General features: G+C 37.0%; 1 protein-coding gene across 4 annotated transcripts in view; it reads right to left on the bottom strand.

The window, feature by feature from the left end:
- The window catches only part of MEF2A (myocyte enhancer factor 2A), a 161,552-nt gene that overhangs the window by 11,343 nt on the left and 129,120 nt on the right, over positions 1–21,089 (bottom strand). For all 4 annotated transcript variants that reach the window (XM_023220884.3, XM_023220885.3, XM_023220881.3 and 1 more), the window contains one exon: positions 14,800–14,987. In XM_023220884.3, the coding sequence (XP_023076652.1) occupies positions 14,800–14,987 (188 nt within the window). The remainder of the gene's footprint in view (positions 1–14,799; positions 14,988–21,089) is intronic.

The raw sequence follows: 21,089 nt of genomic DNA on the forward strand, positions 1-21,089 counted from the left end.
AGTGCAGGCCCCAGGGCACCTGTCCTTCCGCACTTCGGATCGGAGTCATCCACAATTACATTTTAGAACTCAAGGCAATTTGAACCACTTCTAAGTTCTAACGGACTGTGCTTCTGATTATATTTTGGTTCTGGCACATAAAGTTTTGCATTTTTAATTGATTACAGAGTCTCAGGCTTAAGTTTTAAAGAATACAAATGGCTGTTTATAAGTTTTTAGATACGTATTTTAAAGTCTTCAGGGACCTAATATATTTATCTCTGAGGTTCTGTAATTACAAATATACTTACTCTGAGGAATGTGGAAAACCAATGCATGCCAGTTGGGAATATGTTAGTTTCAGCATCAAGTTTTTAAATTTAATGACTTTTCAAGATAGAGATCTACTTTGGACTTAATTTCTTCTTTCATATTTAGTTTGGAACTTCTAAAGTCAAATCATTAGGTGAAAGAATACAGTATGACATTGTTTGGCTTGGACCCTACCTACTCCATGGCATAATCTTCATGGCAATCTTCTGGCATGTCTTTGAAAACAGTAAGACTTCAAACACTAGTTCTACTCAACTAAGCTCCTAATCTCAAAGGCACTGAGTTCTCTAAGAGTAAGTGATTTTCAGAACCACAAGAGGGCAATATAGTGCTAGATAATTCATGGACGCATTCACAACTCCTTGAACAGTGAAGTCTAACCTAAGGTGAATTATTTTAGCTTGAATTATAAACTCTCATTTACTGATCATTATGGTATCATTAAGTAAAGTGTTTCTCCAAAAGATATTCATAATATAATTCAAAACATTTACAGCTGACTAGAATAGTTCAGTTGGCCAATACAAAACTACATCCAAAACTGTGACTGATCACAAAGCTAAATAAAGAACAATCTAGTATTTTAAGGGGAACAGACAACCTTATTTGAAAAGAACAAACTGTGCAAAACACAACAGCATGCATAAATATGGAATATTAAAACCAACGGATGCCTCCTCCCCCATGCTTTCATGCACTCTTAACCCCTGTCCATGCTAAAAACATTTCCAAGTTTTTATTCCCCTTAAAGTCTTTTAATTAGCAGTTGACTTTGAGATTATATGATGACTCCTGTGAGGTTTTGGTTTTAGTTCCTAAAGAAGAAATAGATAAACTGCAAGTTGCTTTCAGTCAAGTTTATTTTCTAAAGGAAAAGCCAAGAGAAAACGTTCGTTTTGGAAAAAGAGCAATAGTTGCTTTTAAGAACAGAGTGTCTTCTGATAGAAAAGTAAATATATATACATTCAATTACAGACACTCCTTTTAGTGAACAGGGAACCCCCTTGTGGTTCAGGCTGTATCATGCAGGATGAAATAATTCCAACTCTGAAAAAGGTGACTTCACCAAAAATGATGTAATCTTTTTGAAAGAGAAACAACACAACATCGTGTGTTACACAATCTGAGGAACTTCAAGGGTGAAGTAATTTTCTAAAAATATTTCAATAATTTGGAGAGCTATATAAGGTATTCTGTATCTTTCCTTAAAAAAAAAAAAAAAAAACATTTAACAAGTATCCTATGCTCATGGACAGCTACTGTTTTTAAAGGCTCTATTCCAATGTTCCCTCCAACAAATAAAATGGGTCAACACATACAATTATAACCAGAAAAACTAGAGTCTGTAGTACCAGTAGATTGCTTTATTCAAAGTGTTTGAAGAGTGTTTAAAAAATTTGTGTAACAAAGGGAACATTGGTTAGATAAGAACATATAAGGTAATTAGTACTTTCTACATCTTTTTCACCTTCCTTCAAGCAGAAACCCACACTCACCAACTCCAATTCCTCTTCCTCCGACTGTACTCAGCACATAAGAGGGATAAGAGAGTTACTAAGACTGTTGGTACTCACAAACAAAATATTTCTTTAGAAAAACATATTTGGACACTAGCAGCTGTCAAACTCTAAAGAGACGATTATATACACAACAGATAGAAATATAAATTACTTGTCGCTATACCTGTTGATTTTTCAAAAGACTAGAAAAATTCCTTTAATCTAGGGCGAGTATTCAAAGACACCTTCCTCCCCTAACTTGGTCTGCTCTTGTGCTGGCCTCTCCTATACACAGTTATGCTACTGCAACAGTATTTAAAAGGGGTTTCTCATCATGGTATCAATCTGTATTCGGAAATTTGGGAATACTAACTCTGTACCTGTAACTCAGTATCTTAACCATCCTACTATTACCCCACCTGGTGATACATGTTCATTTATCTCCTACTAAATTCTGCTTCTTGGCAGGCAGAAACTGCTGTATGTTTTATTTCCCACAGGAGCTAGCACAGTGTTATAAAACAACAGGAACATAAACATTTGTTAATAAATGCAAGACTTTAAAATACCAGTTTTAGATATGCTTATCATTTGCACATATATTTTCATGTGAATAAAATAACTTCAATGGAGAAAAACCACATATTTGAAGAAAATGAGACTGGAGGAGAAATAAATTCATAAGTCACGTAAAGAAAAGAAATGAGGCCGGGCACAGTGGCTCACGAGGTCAGGAGTTCAAGAACAGCCTGGCCAAGATGGTGAAACCCCGTCTCCACTAAAACTACAAAAATTAGCAGGGTGTGGTGGCAGATGCCTGTAATCCCAGCTACTCGGGAGACTGAGGCAGGAGAACTGCTTGAACCCGGGCAGCAGGGGTTACAGTGAGCTGAGACTGCGCCACTGCACTCCAGCCTGGATGACAGAGGGAGACTCTGTCTTAAAAAAAAAAAAAAAATGAAACATTTTTGCTCCTTTTCTTCATAACATTTAGAAAATATTAATATACTAGAAACAGTCTAATCAGCTTTTTCTTATTTTACTTGAATAAGTTAAACTTCTCTGTCAATCTGTGAAAAGTGTCGTTGTAAGTGCCACTGATACACGACGCCCTCATCTGGAAGGAGGTTTCTCTGTAAATGGTGTAAAGTAGGTGGGACCGATTACTTACTCTGAAAAACAATCACTTGATCTACAACTGCTATCTCCAATGTGGGCAAGATGCTATTCAACTGTTCTGTTATAGATATCTTTACATATCTCCAAACACAAGGTACACATCAAAATATTACTGTCAAACATTATAGCTGTGTATGTGTAAAACATATGGTTTTCACTTTAATGTACAGGAATAAGTGTGTAAATAGTTCATACGACACATTTTGAGTTTTCCATGGAGATGCTTCATGCTTAACAATCAAGACATAACTTTCTTAAGCAATTGCTAAATGCTTAAATGTAGTTTGTCGTTAAATTGGCAGTTTACGAACAATTCTTATAAACAATTCTGTGCCTTACATGACATTTGCATAGTTTATTTCTGAAAGACAGTAGCAAGTATTACATATCCAGTATCTGAAAGGTAAGCTACATGACTATCCTAAATGCCATTTTTTTCTTGGCTCCCTTTCGGGGTGTATTTCTTTGTTATGTACGTATATATGGATTTTAAACTTTGTATTCTGAAATAATTTTAGACAGCATTTGCAAAGAGAGCTCCCTCACATCTCACTCAGCTTCCTGCAATGTTAATATCACAAGGAAATACAACACAGTTGTCAAAACTAATAAAACCAATACAGCACCAATTAAAGCTTTGGACTTTACTTGGATTTCGCCAGTCTTTCAACTGATGTCCTTTTTCCTGACCCAGGATCAGATCCTGGATCCCACAAGCCTTTAGTCCTCACGTCTCCTTAGTCTCCTCTGCTCTGTTGACAGTTCCTCAGTCTTTCCTTTTCATGACCTTGACACTGTTTTTTGAAAGAGTGCTGATCAGGTATCTTATAGAATGTCTCTCAATTTGGGTCTGATTTTCATTCATAATCATATAGAAGGTCATGGATTTTTGCAAGAATACCACAGAGAGACATGGCCTTCTTAGAATGTCATGTTGGAAGGCACATGTTGTCTTTATGTCCTATTACTGGTGATGTTAACCTTGACCCTCTGGTTAAGGCAGTGTTTTCCAGGATTCTCTTATTTCTAATTTTCTAATTTTTCCCTTTGTAAGAAACAAATATTTGGGAAGAGACATTTTGAGACTAAGCAAATATGGTTTTTTACTTAAACTTTTTGCCCACTTATGTTAGCATTATCCACTGACTTTGCCTGCAATAATTACCATTGTACTGTGGTGTTCTAATGGTGATTTACTATCTCTCATTCTTTCTACATTTACTAATTAGAGTTATGTTCTAAGAAAGAGTTGTCCCTTTCCCCTTATTTATTCAATCATTTATTTAAATCAGTAATGGACTCAATGTTTTTTATTCCCTGGGCTATAATCCAATACTATTGTTATTTATTTCGTTACTCAAATTGTTCTAGTTTTCGTATTGGAAACTCTTTTGAAAGGCCAGCTCCTGTGACTTTTGATATGCACTTTCTTAACCTCTGACAACTCTGGCTCATCCTGATTCCTTGCCCCAATCTACAACAAACCATTTTTTCCAAGCAGCCCTGCGCCCTTATATTAGAAAATGGTGTTCAGAAACTAAAATCTGAGCACCGGATAGTTCAGTCACTGGGTGCTACTGCCTCACAGACCTCTCAGCCAACAGAGCCAGGAAATATATGATGTATACTAATTCATATGTACACACAACTGTATCTTTGTGTGTGCATGACAGGGTCTCGCTATGTCACCCAGGCTGGAATGCAGTGGTACAACCATAGGCCACTGCAGCCTTGACTTCCTGTACTCAAGTGATCCTCTCACCCCAGCCTCTCAAGTAGCTGGGACTATAGGTGCATGCTACCACGCCCGACTAATTTTTGTATTTTTAGTAGAGATGGGGTTTCGCCATGTTGGCCAGGCTGGTCTCCTGAGCTCAACATCTGCCCACCTCAGCCTCCCGAAGTGCTGGGATTATAGGCATGAGCCACTGTGCCCAGCTAGACACACACATATTTCTGTATCCATCTACCTGTATGTGTATACACATATATATATGTGTATGTGTGTACATATATATACTCTTACTGAATCCTTCAACTATAACCCTGAAACACTGGCTCATTCTAGACCCCACCCCACACCCCCTTTGTTATCTGCAACTTTCTCCTCCAACCATGAGAAACCTGGCTCCCTTTACCTACAATGTCCATTTGTTTATTTATATTTATTTATATATGTTCAACCCTTTGTGTATGTGAGGGATGAATTCACCATCTAGAGTACAGTAATTTGCTAGAATTTTGTTGTCTCTAACCTTACAGTATCCAGTCAAAAGAGTTTCCAAATTTACTCAGACTGGGTTCTTTCTTCCTCACCCCTTCGATATCATGTTACTCATCTGTAATAAAGTTATATTCATGTGTGACAATATGCATTCCATCTTGGGCTCTCCCGGAATCTTTACTAAATTGCATTTAGTAAAAATCACTCTTTGTATGTACAGTTTTATGAGTTTCAACAAATGCAGACCCATGCATCTAACAAAACAGCATCACACAGATTAGTTCCATCACCTCGAAAATTCCCTCATACTAACCCTTTATAGTCAACTCTTCTCTCCACTCCCAACCCATGGCAGCCAGGGAGTTTTGCATTTTCCGGAATGAAATATAGATGGAATCATACACGACTGTGGACTTTTAGATCTGGCTTCTTTTACTTAGCAAAATTCACTTAGGATTCATCTATATTGCTGTGTGAAAAGTTTACTGCTGAGTAGCATTTCCTTATATAGGCATACAGTGTGTTTATCCATTCATCTGTTGAAGGACATCTAGGCTAGTTTCAGTGTTTCAAAATTATGAAAGATATAGGTTTCTGTGTAAGTATAGTTTTAAATTCATGTGCATACTCTAGGAGTGGCATTACCATATTGTACAGCAAGTGTTTATTTATGTATTTATTTATTTTTAAGACAGGGTCTTGCTGTTGTCGTCCAGGCTGGTCTTGAACTCCTGAGCTCAAGCAATCTTCCTGCCTTGGCCTCCCAAAGTGCAGGGATTATAGGCACGAGCCACCCTGCCTGGCCAGCAAGTATATATTTAAATTCATAAGAAGCTGACCATCTCTTCAAAGTGGCTGTACTACTTTGCATTCCAAACATGTATGAGAGATTTTTTGCTTTGCATCCTCACCAGCACTTCTAGTTTTTGAGTTTTCTTTTTTTTTTTTTTTTTTTTTTTTTTTGAGGCAGAGTTTCGCTCTTGTTGCACAGGCTGGAGTACAATGGTACAATCTTGGCTCACCACAACCTCTGCCTCCTGGGTTCAAGTGATTCTTCTGCCTCAGCCTCCCGAGTAGCTGGGATTACAGGCATGCACCACCACACCTGGCTAATTTTTTTTTTAAGTAGAGATGGAGTTTCTCCATGATGGTCAGGCTGGTCTCAAACTCCCAACCTCAGGTCATCTGCCCACCTTGGCCTCCCGAAGTGCTGGGATTACAGTCATGAGCCACTGTGCCCAACCGTTGGTGGTTCTTAAATTTTAGCCATTCTACTAGCTGTGTAGTTGTATCTCATTAGGTTTTAATTTTCAATTCCGTAGGGCCTGATAATATTGAGCATATTTTCATACACTTATTTGCCATCCATGTATCTTCTTTTTGAAGTATCTGTTCAGATCTTGTGCCTTTTGCCTTTTTAAAAATATGTTTTCTTACTGTTGGGTTTTAAGAATTCTTACAATATTCTGGATACATTAAAGATACAAACTTTTTAATGGATATGTGACTTGCAATTACTCTCTTCTAATCTGTAGGTCATCCTATATTCTCCGACCAGTGCCTTTCACAGAGCAAAACCTAAGTTTAACCTCCAAAACTTAAGATAACCTCCAATACATCAGTTTTTTCTTTATGGATCCTGCTTCTGGTGTTGGATTTTCTCCTCTAAATTTCAGTTTCCTGTTTTAAATTTGGGTCTATAACCCAATTTTAATTTTTTAATAAAGTCTGAGTTATTATCAAGTGGGTTGTTTTTGTGTATGGATGTAGAATTGTTTCAACACCGTTAGTTGTAACTACCATCCTTTCTCTGTTGAACTGCCTTACTAACTTTGCCAAAAACCCAGCTGAATATACATGCATAGGTCTAAATTTTCTGTTTTGTCCAGTGATCTATGTGCCTATCCTTTTGTCAATATCACACTTTCTGGATTACTACAGCTTTATAGTAGGTCTTGAAACCAGGTAGTAGTAGTTTTTTTAAATTTTGTTCCTTCTTAAATTCTAGCTATTGTAGTCCTTTGTCTTTACCTATATATTTTAGAATTGGCTTGTTCATATCTACATAAAAAGCTTGCTAGGATTCTGAAATTGTGTTTAATCTACAGATCAATCTGGGAAGAAATGACATCTTGACAATACCGAGTCTTGAAATCCATTAACATGATGTATCTATCTATTCATCTAGGTCCTCTTTTATTTCCTTCATCAGTGTTTTGCAGTTTTCAACATACAGACTGTGTAAGTATTTTGTCACAATTGTACCTAGATGTTTCTTTTCTTTCCTTTAGTTGGGGTTTTTTTTTTTGGTTTAGTTTTTTTAATTTCAAATTCCAATTGTTCACTGCTGGTATATAATCGATTTTTATATACTAACTTTGTACCCTGCGACCTTGCTAAACTCACTGATTGGTCCGAGGATTTTTGTAATTTCTTTATATTTTGCTACATTAAAGAATGTATCTTCTGTGAATGGAGAAAGTTTAATTTCTCTCTTCCCGATATATATGCATTTTATTCATTTATTTTTGCCTAACTGTACTGGCTAGGCCTTTTACTACCATGGTAAATACGACTGGTGAGAAAAAAAATATCATTACCTAGCTCCAAACACTAGCAGACTCAATGCTTTCCCCTTATAAAGTATTTCAGCTGGATATTTTTTGTAGACGCTCTTTATTAATTTCCCTTCTATTACTAGCTCAATGAGATTTTTTGTTTAATCATGAATAGATGTTGAATTGTTAACATCGTGATTATACTAATGAATTTTCAAATGTAGACTCAGCCTTGCATTCCTGGGATAAAACCAACTTGGTCTTGATATATTATCCTTTTTATTTATTGCTCAATTTACTTTTTACTGAGGATTTTTGTGTCTAGAGTTCATGAGGAATATGGATTTGTAGATTTTTTTTTCTTGTGTTGCCTTATTTTGGTTTTGCACTGGGGTAATGCTGACCTAAAAAAATAAGTTGGAAAGTGTTCTCCCCTAATTTTTTCTGAAAGAGACTGTACAGAATTGGTATCACTTCTTTTGTAAATGTTTGGCAGAATTTGCCAGTTAAATCATATGGGTCTGGAGTTTTTTGTGAAAGGTTTTTAAACTAGGAATTCTGTTTTTAAAATAGTATTCAAGTTAACTGCTTCTTCTTCAATGAGTTTAGTAGTTCCTTGGTAGTTTGTATCTTTCTCAGAATTTGCCCATTTCATCTAAGCTATTAAATCTACTAGAACAGAGATGTTTATAGTATTCTTTTAGTGTCTTTTGGGTAATGTATCTGTTCATATTCTTGATACTGATAACCTACCTGGGTCTTCTCTTTTCCATTGGTCAGCTTGGATAGAGGTTTATCAATTTTATTGATCTCTTTTTAAAAAAACAGTTTTTGGTTTGCTTTTGTTTTCCTGTTTTAAATTCATTAATTTCTGCTCTTTTTCCTTTCTTCTGCTTGATTTGGGTTAAGTTTGCTCTTCTTTTTTGTTTCTTAAGGTAAAAGCTTAGATTACTGATTTGGGATCCCTCTTTTCAAATACAGGCATTTGTTGCTATAAATCTCCCCTCATCACTACTCTAGTTGGGCCTCAAAATTCTGATGCTGTATTTTCATTTTCATTCAGCTATATGTATTTTTAAATTTCCATTGAAATTTCTTCTCTGGTCCTTGGGTTAAAGTATATTGTTTAATGTCTAAATATATGGCCATTTTCCTACTATCTTTCTGTTATTGATTTCCTTTTGGCCAGAGAATATAATATGTATGATTTCAATTCACTGAAACTTGCCAGTTTGTTTCCTGGCACAGGATATAGTCTATCTTGGTGAATGTTCCATGTGCTCTTGTGAAAAATGTGTGTTCTGCTGTTGTTGAGTGACATGTTCTATAAATGCCTCTTAGGTCATGTTGGTCGAGTGTTGCTCAGATCATCTAGATCCTTACTGATTTTTCTGCCTACTTGTTCTATCAGTTACTGAGAAGGACGTTGAAATCTCCAACTACAATTGTGGATTTTTCTACTCACCTTTTAGTTCTATCAGTCTTCACTTTATGTATTTTGAAGATGGTTGTTAGGTGCATAAATCATTAAAGACAGTTATTTCTTGGAAAGTGGACTAGGTCACATCCCTCTTTATCGCTGACAGTTTTCCTTGTTGTAAAGCCTACATTGTCTGAAATTAATAGGTCTGCTTTACCTTTCGTTTTGGTGTTTGCAACAGTAAATTTTCTCCCTTCTTTTACCTATGTCTTTATATTTAAAGTGGATTTCTTGTAGGCATTTTTTGTTTTTTTTCTCTTGAGACAGAGTTTCACTCTTATTGCTCAGGCTGGAGTGCAATGGCACAATCTCGGCTGACTGCAACCTCTGCCTCCGGGGTTCAAGAGATTCTCCTGCCTCAGCCTCCCAAGTAGCTGGGATTACAGGCATGCACCACCATGCCCAGATAATTTTGTATTTTTAGTAGAGACGGGGTTTCTTCATGTTGGTCAGGCTGGTCTCGAACTCCCAACCTCAGGTGATCTGCCTGCCTCAGCTTCCCAAAGTGCTGGGATTACAGGCATGAGTCACCACACTACTTTTTAAGAAAAAAAACAAAAACAAAAAAACCCCACAAATCTGATGATCTTTTAACTGATGTGTTCTCACCACATTCAATGTGATCATTTTTATGACTGAATTAAAAGCTACCTTTATGTTGCTTTTTGTTTGTCTTCTTTTCGCCCATTTCTTGGGCTACTTAGTAGAGCATTTTTTATATTTCTATTTTATCTCTTCTATTGACTTATTTAAAGTCAATAGAATGACTTCTTTAAAATTTTCTTCTGTATCTGCACTAGGGTTTATAATACACATCTTTAATCACCTTGAGTTCTTCTTCAAATAATATTTACATCACGTGTAGAGTCAATTCCTCCCTCCCATCTTTTACTGTCATATATTTTATTTTGACATGTGCTACAGAAACAAAATACACTGTTACTATTTTTGCCTTTTATAGTCAGATACCTTTTGGAGCAATTAAAAAGAGGGAAAGCACTTGGATCATGGTTTCTTTTATACTCCATAAAAATAAATTAATGTTCCTTGGAGAAATGCCTGATTCTAGGACTGGTGCAGAAAACACACAAGATCAGCCTAGAACATATTATAGTGCCAGAAAATAAAAAAGCGCCCACTTCCCCTAAAAAAAAAAAACCCCACAAAAATAAGGATATATTAAAGGGACATAGGAATCAAATAGACAGCCCTCAAAAGCTGAAGCTAGAACAAAGCAACAGAAAAACGTGGTATTGCATTATACACCAAAGTATTAAAATAAATGCCCATGAGTCCATATTGATAGAAATAAATGGTTGAATGAGAGAGAAGAGATACATCTCCTGTGCAGAAGAATTCCAAATAACTTATGTAGATATCCTTCTCTTAAGAAAACTCCCCACTCCTTAAAAGTGTGGGCTGAACATGGTAATTTCCTACCCAAAGGCTACAGTATGAAAAGCAGAAGAGTAACTTTACAGAAAAGAAACCTGTTAAACACCTGTTAAACATCAGCCAAGTGACCAAATTAACATCAGCAATAGTTATGACGATACAGGTTGGTCATCCCAAATCTGAAAATCTGAAATCTGAAATGCTCCAAGATCCAAAACCTGTTGAGCACCAACATGTACTCATTGGATCATTTTGGATTTCAGATTTTTGGATTTGGGATGCTCTACTTATTAGTATAAGGGAAATATTCCAAAACCTGAAAAAATCTGAAATCTGGAATACTTCTGGTCCTGAGTATTTCAGATAAGGGATAATAAATGTAGTAGGCACTCTTGATGTGATGAAAATGGCATCTTAATTCTATGGCCTACCTCCCTCAAACCAACAACCACAGTCTAAGCATGAGAAAAACATCAGACAAATCTTAACTAAGAGACATTCTATAAAAATACCTGACTAGTACTCCTCAAAACTGTCAAGGTCATTAAAGCAAGGAAAGTCTTAGAAACTCTCACAGTCAAGAGGAGGCTAAAGAGACATGATTGCTAAATGTAATGTGGTATCCTGGATTGGATCCTAGAATAGAAAAAGACACAAGGTTAAAAATAAATAAATCTGAATAAAGTGCGAATTTCAGTTAATAACAACATATCAGTACGGGTTCAATAGTGGTGACAAATATACCATACTAATGTTAATAACAGAAAAAAACTATGTGTGGGGGTATATGAAAACTTTCTGTACTATCTTTGCAATCTTTCTATAAATCTAAAATTGTTCTAAAAATAAAACGTTTATAAAATGTAGGGAAAACCAGATTTTATTTATTTTATCTTCATTTATTGCATTTCCACTGTTCAGGTCTTCGTGTAGACTCAAGTTTTTGCTGGGATTAGAGTCCTTTAACATTTCTTGTAGAGCAGGTCTGCTGGCAATAAATTCCCCTGACTTTTGTTTTAGGAAATCGTCATTTCTCAAAGATATTTTTAGTGGGCAGAGAATGTTGGGGTGAGAGGAATTTTTTAAAAATTTCAGCACATTAAATGTTACTCCCCTTTTCTTGCTTGCATAGTTTAGTTTGTGAAGAAAAAAGTATGGTACTAATCCTTATCTTTGTTTTCTGTATACAATGTATCTCTTCTCTAAGATTATTCTCTTGATCTTTTGCTTTTAGCAGTCTGAGAGTGAGAGTGTGTGCGCGCATGTGTGTGTGTGTGTGTGTGTGTGTGTGTGTGTTGGCAGTAGTATTTATCCTGCTTGGTACTGGTTATTTTTAAAAATATTACTCCTAATCTGTTCTCTCTTTTTGGAAGTCCAATTATAAATATGTTATGCCATTTGATAATGGCACATAGCTCTTGGATACTTCATTCTGTTTTTTATTTTGTCTTGTTTTCACTCTTCTCTTTGTATTTCAGCATGGGTAATTCCTACTAATAGACCTACAGGTTTTTCCCTCCTGCTAAGCTATTAGTGCAAGACTCGAGTTAATTTCATTAGAAGCTGGACCAGGTTTGAGCCTTACTGTTGCTCTGGTTACCATCAGGGCACCTACCACAAGCTTCATATCCCTCTGAGGGTCCCCACCCTCAGAGGGATATGAAAATCTATCTGCATGCCAGATTTTCCCCTAGTGACTGCTCCACTCTCAGCTTTAAGTCATCTCCTCTCTTGTTGTGCCTCAGGCTGTGGCTTTCTCAGTCATCCTGCCACTCTCCTGGCGTTGCTCCATACCAAGCATGTCTTCCTGTTCCTTCACCACTGGCTGAGATATTTTGCCTTTTCCATTAAACAGGATTTCAACAGTGCCCTAAGAGTGATAATGTTTGTTGTTCATCGTCTTAGAGATTAAAGCTTTTGTTCCATATTAGAGAAAGAAGACAGAAAGATCCAGGCAAAACTTTTTGCCCCTAGTGTAGAGCTACTCTTCCCCTCTCCCAGTTGTGTACCACAGCGAGACCTTTTCAGGAGCTTCTGAGCATCCCATGGGATTCATGGAGAAAAAAGTCTACAAGAGAACACAGACTCACCCTGTTTTATACTGCGGCCCCCAGGAGTTTCACACAGTTCTGTCAGTGCACACCTGGTCTCCAGCAATTCACCAATCACCCTAGCTTAACTCTTACCATCTGTGTCTTGCCTAATGCTCAAATGTCATCTCTCCTCACAGTATCTTTGACTCTGGAGCATCTGGGCCAGTTGGTTGCCCTGTAATCTCAGCACTATAATGAGTTCAAGGAAAACTATGAACTTTCTGTATATCCAAGTTTTTTAATTGTAAGGCTGGGAGTGACTGTTTCCAGATTTCTGTATTGCCAAATAAAAAAGTACTTGTTTTTTGACCTGGACTATAAGACTTAAAAGAGATCTGGTCCTTGCTCTATTTTGAACTATCTTGGACAAGTAATAACCTTTAACTCAGTTTCCTCATCTCTACCTTGCAATGATCACAGGCTAATTGAGAATTAAATGAGACAATATACATATGAAGGTGTTTTGGAATCTATAAAGCATTATACCAATGTGGAATTATTATCTAAGCCTGATAGCATCACTTTCACTTAGCAAAAACTCTAATGGTGAGTTTAGCAACTGCTCAGTAGAGAGAACACCTGGCATATCATTTAGTATGCTAGCAGTCAAACAGTTGCTAAACTAAGAGGTTTTAAAACTTGATTATACATTCTAGTTTTTTTTCTACAAGAGGCTAAGGGGGATAAATATATTGTCCTGTTCTTTATAAACAGACTTAAGACTCAAAAACAAATGAGACCAGAACCCTAAAGCCGTCATCAAGGAGTGGAACAGAGGCTACCTGCATTCTTTATACAGTTAAATAGAAAGGTTATTTGAGAAGGAATAAGCAAATAAAATTAATTGGAGAATAACTCACTCAAGTTTGTGTGCATTCTTCCCTATCCTACAACAGTTCTGTGGTATGCAGAATTTTTTTTTTTTTTTTTTTGAGACAGTGTCTTGCTCTGTCACCCAGGCTGGAGTGCAGTGGTGCGATTTCGGCTCACTGCAATCTCCACCTCCTGGGTTCAAGTGATTCTCCTACCTCAGCCTCCTGAGTAGCTGGGATTACAGGCACATGCCACCACACCCAGCCAATTTTTGTACTTTTAGTAGAGATGGGGTTTCACCATGTTGCCTAGGCTGGTCTTGAACTCCTGACCTCAGGTGATCCGCCCACCCTGGCATCCCAAAGTGCTGGGATTACAAGTGTGAGCCACTGTACCCTGCCTGGTATGCAGAATTTTCTAACTAATAGTTTAGTGCTTCTCTCACAGAAAAGCATGTTTAATTGATTAATGAAAGTATACAAAGTACAGAGAACAAATAACTCATATTTAATACTTCTAGCCTGGTAAAATTAAAATTAAACATAATAATCTCTCTGTATTTTACTTTTTAAAAACTGATTTGAAAAGTGTTACATATTAATGGGGTACATGTGAATATTTGTTACATTCATAGAATGTGTAATGATCAAGGTCAGGGTATGTGGGGTATCTATTACCTTGAGTATTTATACTTTCTATTTGTTGGGAACATTTCAAGTCCTCTCTTCTAGCTACTCAGAAATATACTCTATCTGCAATGTTGCTAACTATAGTCACCCTTCTCTCCTATCAAATACAGGGGTATATTTCTTGTATCTAAGTGTATGTTTTTACCCACGAATCAACCTCTCTTCATCCCATCTCCCACCCACATACCCTTCCCAGCCTTTGCTATCATTCTATTTTCTATCTCTACAAGATCAATTTTGTTAGGTCTCACTCACATATGAGTGAGATCATGCAGTATCTATCTTTCTGTGCCTGGCTTATTTTACTTAATAACCTCCAGTTCCAACCATGTTCATATTTAGCTTTAATTTTAAATAACCGTTAAGCAAATTTCCATAATCTGATTTTTGTGTATTTGAAATAGACTTGTCTCTTCAATACTAATTTCGAATGGAAATATTCGTTAGGAATAGGTGTAGATTCTATGGTGGCACAGAGAATTCCAAAGGAAGCTACAGACTGCCTATGTATAAAATACGTGTTTTAAAGAATGAAGTTGAAGAAAGGTTCAACTTACTAGTGGAGGCATCATGCCCTTGCTTGATGGGGGGATGACAACTCGAAGATCTGGTTTTCTACTGTTCATTCCAAGATTACCACCACCTGGTGGAGGGGGAGACTTTGTAGGCATGACTTTGCCTAAACTATTTGCACCAGTAGTTCCAATCAAATTTGGAGAAGCTCTTGAGTTTACAAATCCATTCCCTGGGGGGAAAAATATCATTCAATTATGTGAGAAGAGTTATTAAAACACTTTGGCACAAACAAAGTTTTCCCCAGTCTGAGTTGCAAATAAATTTTATAACAAAACTCACTACAGGTTTGAATATCCCTTATCCAAAATGCTTGGGACCAGAAGTGTTTGATTTTGGAATACTTGTATTACATACTTAAGGGCTGAGCATCCCTAAACCTGAAAATTCAAAATCCTCCAATTAACACTTCTTCTGAGAATCATACCAGTGCTCAAAATGTTTCAGATTTTAGAGCATTTTGTATTGGGATACTCAACCTGTGGTAACTAATGAAGTATCTTTGGATATTTTAAAAATAAGCAGAGGAAGACAAGCAAAGTCTGAAATACATATAAAGCTTAAGACTAATGACACTTGTACAGCATTACTGCTTGGATTTGCTGAGAGAGATTTAAAACACAACACGTTTCTGGCTGGGTGTGGTGGCTCACGCCTGTAATCCCAGCACTTCAGGATGCCAAGGAGGGCGAATCACTTGAGGTCAGGTGTTTGAGACCAGCTTGGCCAACACGTTGAAACTCCGTCTCTACTGATAATACAAAAATTAGCTGGGCATGGTGGTGCACGCCTGTGATCCCAGCTACTTGGGAGGCTGAGGCAGGAGAATTGATTGAAGCCGGGAAACGGAGGTTGCAGTGAGCTGAGATCATGCCCCTGCTCTACAGCCTGGGTGACAGTGTGAAACTGTATTTCAAAGAAACAAAAGATCACATTTCTAACAGGGCATCTCATTTAGTTGCATTTTAGGGACTAAAATAATGGAGGTATTATAGAAAATGTCTGAGAACAGCCTATTCAATCACTCTTGTGAGAGCAAAGGCACTGCTACTACTAAGTTCTGAGTAGTGAACTAGGTATCAGAGCAACTTCTTAACTGTAGCTTATTCAGCACTCATTTCTAATGCCTCATTTTCACCAAGTACTTCTTCCTTATGGCTCTACTTCACTGGTTCTGTTTTTTCATCTTCATTGAGGTCCTTATTACATATTTATGATTTATCTCACATTAATCATCTTATTCCTATTTTTAAACTTTCCCTGACAGAACCTTCCATCTCTCTTAGATGAAATGAGGAAACAGGCATATTGTGATATATGCTTTATGTATATAATACTTTTGGGAACCAGCTGAAATATAAATAAATATGAAACCATCCTGTTTTCATGAATACTGTAGTCAGTCATTCTACTTCTTTCCATGTGTAGCAACCACGTGGACTGGGTGGGGCTGACTCTCTGCAACCCTCTCTCCAACCCCCAGATGAACTTAGTGTCAGGCATTTGACTCAGGTCATTCTCGTTCACCACAGTGACTGGATGTGGTAATGACCAATCAGAACCTGGGTAAAACAATTGTTCCATGATTGTCAGGGAGACTCCCACATTCCCCAAACTGTGCCTGAGAAAGCATTTTATTCTTTTTTTTTTTTTTTTTTTGAGACAGAGTCTTGCTCTGTCATCCAGGCTGGAGTGCAGTGGAGCGATCTCCGCTCACTGCAAGCTCAGCATCCCCGGTTCACACCATTCTCCTGCCTCAGCCTCCTGAGTAGCTGGGACTACAGGTGCCCACCACCATGCCTGGCTAATGTTTTGTATTTTTAGCAGAGACAGGGTTTCACCACGTTAGCCAGGATGGTCTCGATCTCCTGACCTCATGATCTGCCCACCTCGGCCTCCCAAAGTGCTGGGATTACAGGCGTGAGCCAACGCATCTGGCCAGCATTTTATTCTTAAGTCATTTTGAGACTCAGAAGAAAGCCGGAATGAGGAAAAAGCTGATACAAAAAGGAGAACAGCAAACAAATGATGTAAAAGCCCTGATTAAACTGTGCTTGTAGTCTGTACCACTTCTGGATCTTTCAGTTACATGTAAGTTAACACATCCCCTATACAATTTAAGCCTGAGGTAGTTTTCTGTTAGTTGCAACTGACAGTATCCTAATAGAAACAGCTACTATTCACCAGCTTGCAGTCCAACAGCAGAGATAATGACACAAATAAAAAGTAGATAAGTAACCAGTGTACAGAAACATATAATGTGAATTTATAAAAACAGAGACTACAGTGTGGTATTTCAATTTCAAAGTAAATCACAAACAAAGCAGGGAAGAATAAAATAATAAGTGTTTATTACGAAGCTGGCAAAGAACAAAATACTCAGAATAGTGAGCCAGAGGTTCCTGATGAGTCAAACAGGCCTCTTAGGTTCTCTGGGTAGGACTCAGCATTCACATGTCCTTAAGACTAGCAACTGTCTAAAATCAGAAAAATTAGAAGTACCTTTACTATCTGGAAATTAAAAAAATTCAAACATCTATTATGTATACAGTACTGGGCCCCTGGGAGGGTATATGTAGAGAAACCATAAAAAGCCTACAGGTCTTCAAGGAGCTTTTCATCTAGTTAGCAAGAACAGGCATATCACATAGGCATGAATTATACTTACAATATGGGTAAACTAGAGATAACCACACAAAATTTACAATGAGATAGAAAGCACTGATCACAAATATATCAGCTTAATTAGGAAAGCCTTTGTGGGATTACCTACTGAGCAGTCTGAAATGACAGAAGAAGAAAAGAGAAGGCAGGCATTATGGATAAATGTGAGAAAAATATGTTAAAACACGAATGAACAAGGTATGAGTGAGGAATGGCAGAGCAGATAAGGCTGGAGAATCCACAGCTTCAGGGACCATCAGAAGGAAAGGGTAGCTGTATTTGTTCTGCTCCTTTCATTCTAGTATAAAGAAAAAAAGAAAACTTCAGAATTCACGAAAAATAAACAGACACTAGATGTTACAAATACACACACACCCACACTCTCCTGTATTAATATACAAGAAGGACTAACAAAAATGGAGTGTCTGCTGTGTGCTTAACACTGGCCTAAAACTCGTCCTAATAATCTCATCCTGACAAGACTGCATTCTGAGAAATAAAATGGTTTGCCCCTGGGTCAGATGTGGTGGCTGATGCCTGTAATCCCAGAACTTTGGGAGACTGAGGTGGGCAGATTGCTTGAGCCCAGTTCAAAATCAGCCTGGGCAACATGGTGAAACCCCATCTCCACAAAAAAAAAAAAAAAAAGAAAGAAAAAAAAAGAAAAAGAAAAAAAGAAAAATTAATAGGACACGGTGTTGTACACCTCTAGTCCCAGCTACTAAGGAGACTGAGTTAGCCCAGGAGGCAGAGGTTGTAGTGAGCCAAGATCACACCACCACATTCCAGCCTCGGTGACAGAATTAACCCAATCAAATAAAGACAAATTAAAAAAAAAAATCAAAAAACAAAAATGAACAAAGCCTCCAAAAAATTTGAGATTATGCTAAACAGCCAAACCTAAGAATAACCGGTGTTCTTGAGGAAGAAGAGAAATCTAGAAGTCTGGAAAACATATTTGAGAAAATAACTGAGGAAAACTTCCTTGGCCTCACTAGAGATCTAGAAATCCAAACACAAAAAGCTCAAAGAAGACCTGGGAAATTCATAGCAAAAAGATCTTCACCCAGGCACACAGTAATCATATTACCTCAAGTGAAGACAAACGGAAGACTCTTAAGAGCTGAGAGGCAAAAGCATCAGGTAACCAACAAAGGAAAACTTATCAGATTAACAGCAGATTTCTCCCCAGAAACCCTACAAGCCAGAAGAGATTGGGGTCCTATCTTTAGCTTCCTCAAACAAAATAATTGCTGGCCAAGAGTTTTGTATCCAGCAAAGTCAAGCTTTATGAATTAAGAAGAGATAAAGTCTTTTTCAGATAAACAAATGCTGAGAGAATTCACCACTACCAAGGTAGCACAACTAAGAAATGCTAAAAGTAGTTCTAAATCTTGAAACAAAACCTGAAAATACACCCTCCTTAAATCATAAATCTCACAGGGCCCATAAAAAAAGAACACAATGAAAAAAAAAGTATTCAGGCAACAACTAACACAATGAATAAAATAGTACCTCACATCTCAATATTAACGTTGAATGTAAATGGCCTAAATGTTCCACTTAAAAGATACAGAATGGCAGAATGGTTAAAAATACACCAACCAAGTATCTGCTGTCCTCAAGACACTTACCTAACACATAAGGACTCACTCACATAAAGTAAAGGGGTGGAAAAAGATACTAGAAAATCTAGAGGAGGTGGATACATTCCTGGAAATACATAACCTGCCTAGGTTAAATCAAGAAATAAAACTCTGCATGGAACAATAACAAGTAGTGAGACTGAATAATTTTAAAAACTGCCAACAACAAAAAAAAGTCCAGGACCAGATGAATTCAGAGTTGAATTCTATCAGGCATTCAAAGAAGAACTGGTACTAATCTTATTAAACTATTCCAAAAGATAGAGAAAGAGAAAATCCTCCCTAAATCATTCTATGAAGCCAGTATCACCCTAATACCAAAACCAGGAAAGGATATAACAAAAGTAAACTACAGACCAACATCCCTGATGAGCACAGGTGCAGAAATCCTTAACAAAATAACAGCTGACTGAATCCAACAGCATATCAAAAAAGATAATACACCATGATCAAGTGGGTTTCATACTAGGGATGCAGGGGTGGTTTAATATACAAAAGTCAATAAGCAAAACTGGCACAGAAGGGACATATCTCAAGGTAATAAAAGCCATCTATGACATTTTTACTGGAGTCAGGAAAGTTCCAGGACACAAAATCAATGTACACAAATAGCAGCACTGCTATACATCAACAATGATCAAGCTGAGAATCAAATCAAGAACTCAATCCCTTTGCAACAGGCGCAAAAAATTAACATATCTAACCAAGGAGGTGAAAAATTTCTACAAGGAAAACTACAAACCACTGCTGAAAGAAATCACAGATGGCACAAACAAATGGAAACACATCTCATGCTCATGGATGGGTAGAATCAATATTGTGAAAATGACCATAATGCCAAAAGCAATCTACAAATTTAAAGCAATTCCCATCAAAATACCACCATCATTCTTCACAGAACTAGGGGACAAAAATCTTAAAATTCACATGGAACCAAAAAAGCCTGCATAGCCAAAGCAAGACTAAGCAAAAAGAACAAATCTGGACACATCATATTATTTCATTTCAAACTATACTACAAGGCTATAGTTACCAGAAAAGCATGGTACTGGTATAAACACAGGCACACAGACCAATGGAACAGAATAGAGAACCCAGAAACAAAGCCAAATACTTACAGCCAACTCATCTTCAACAAAGCAAACAAAAACATAGAGTGGGGAAGACACCCTATTCAACAAATGGTGCTGGTGTAATAGGCAAGCCACATGTAGAAGAATGAAACTGGATCCTCATCTCTCATCTTACACAAAAATCAATTCAAGATAAACCAAAGACTTAAATCTAAGACCTGAAACCATAAAAATTCTAGAACATTGGAAAAACTCTTCTAGACATTGGCTTAGACAAAGGGTTCATGATCAAGAACACAAAAGCAAATATGATAAAGAAAAAATAAATAGACGGAACCTAATTAAACTAAAAAGCTTCTGCAAAGCAAAAGAAATAATCAGTAAACAGACAACCCAGAGAGTGGAAGAAAATCTTCACAAACTATGCATCTGACAAAGGACTAATATCCAGAATCTACAAGAAACTCAAATCAGCCATAAAAAAACAAATAATCCCATCAAAAAGTGGGTACAGGCCATGAATAGACAATTCTCAAACGGAGATATACAAACTGCCAAAAGACATGTGAAAAAATGCTCAGCATCACTAATTATCAGTGAAATGCAAATCAAAATCACGAGATACCACCTTACTCCTGCAAGAATAGCCTATTTTAAAAATCAAAACATAATAGATGTTGGCATGGATATGATGAAAAGCAAACACTTATACACTGCTGGTGGGAATGTAAACTAGTATAACCACTAAAGAAAACAGTACAGAGATTCCTTAAAGAACTAAAAGTAGAACTATGGTTTGATTTGGCAATCTCACTACTGGGTCAGAAGAAAAGAAGTCATTTTATGAAAAAGCCACTCATGCACACGTTTATAGCAGCGCATTTTGCAATT

Source organism: Piliocolobus tephrosceles, chromosome 6 (assembly GCF_002776525.5).
Source record: "Piliocolobus tephrosceles isolate RC106 chromosome 6, ASM277652v3, whole genome shotgun sequence".
Classification (NCBI taxonomy): domain Eukaryota; kingdom Metazoa; phylum Chordata; class Mammalia; order Primates; family Cercopithecidae; genus Piliocolobus; species Piliocolobus tephrosceles.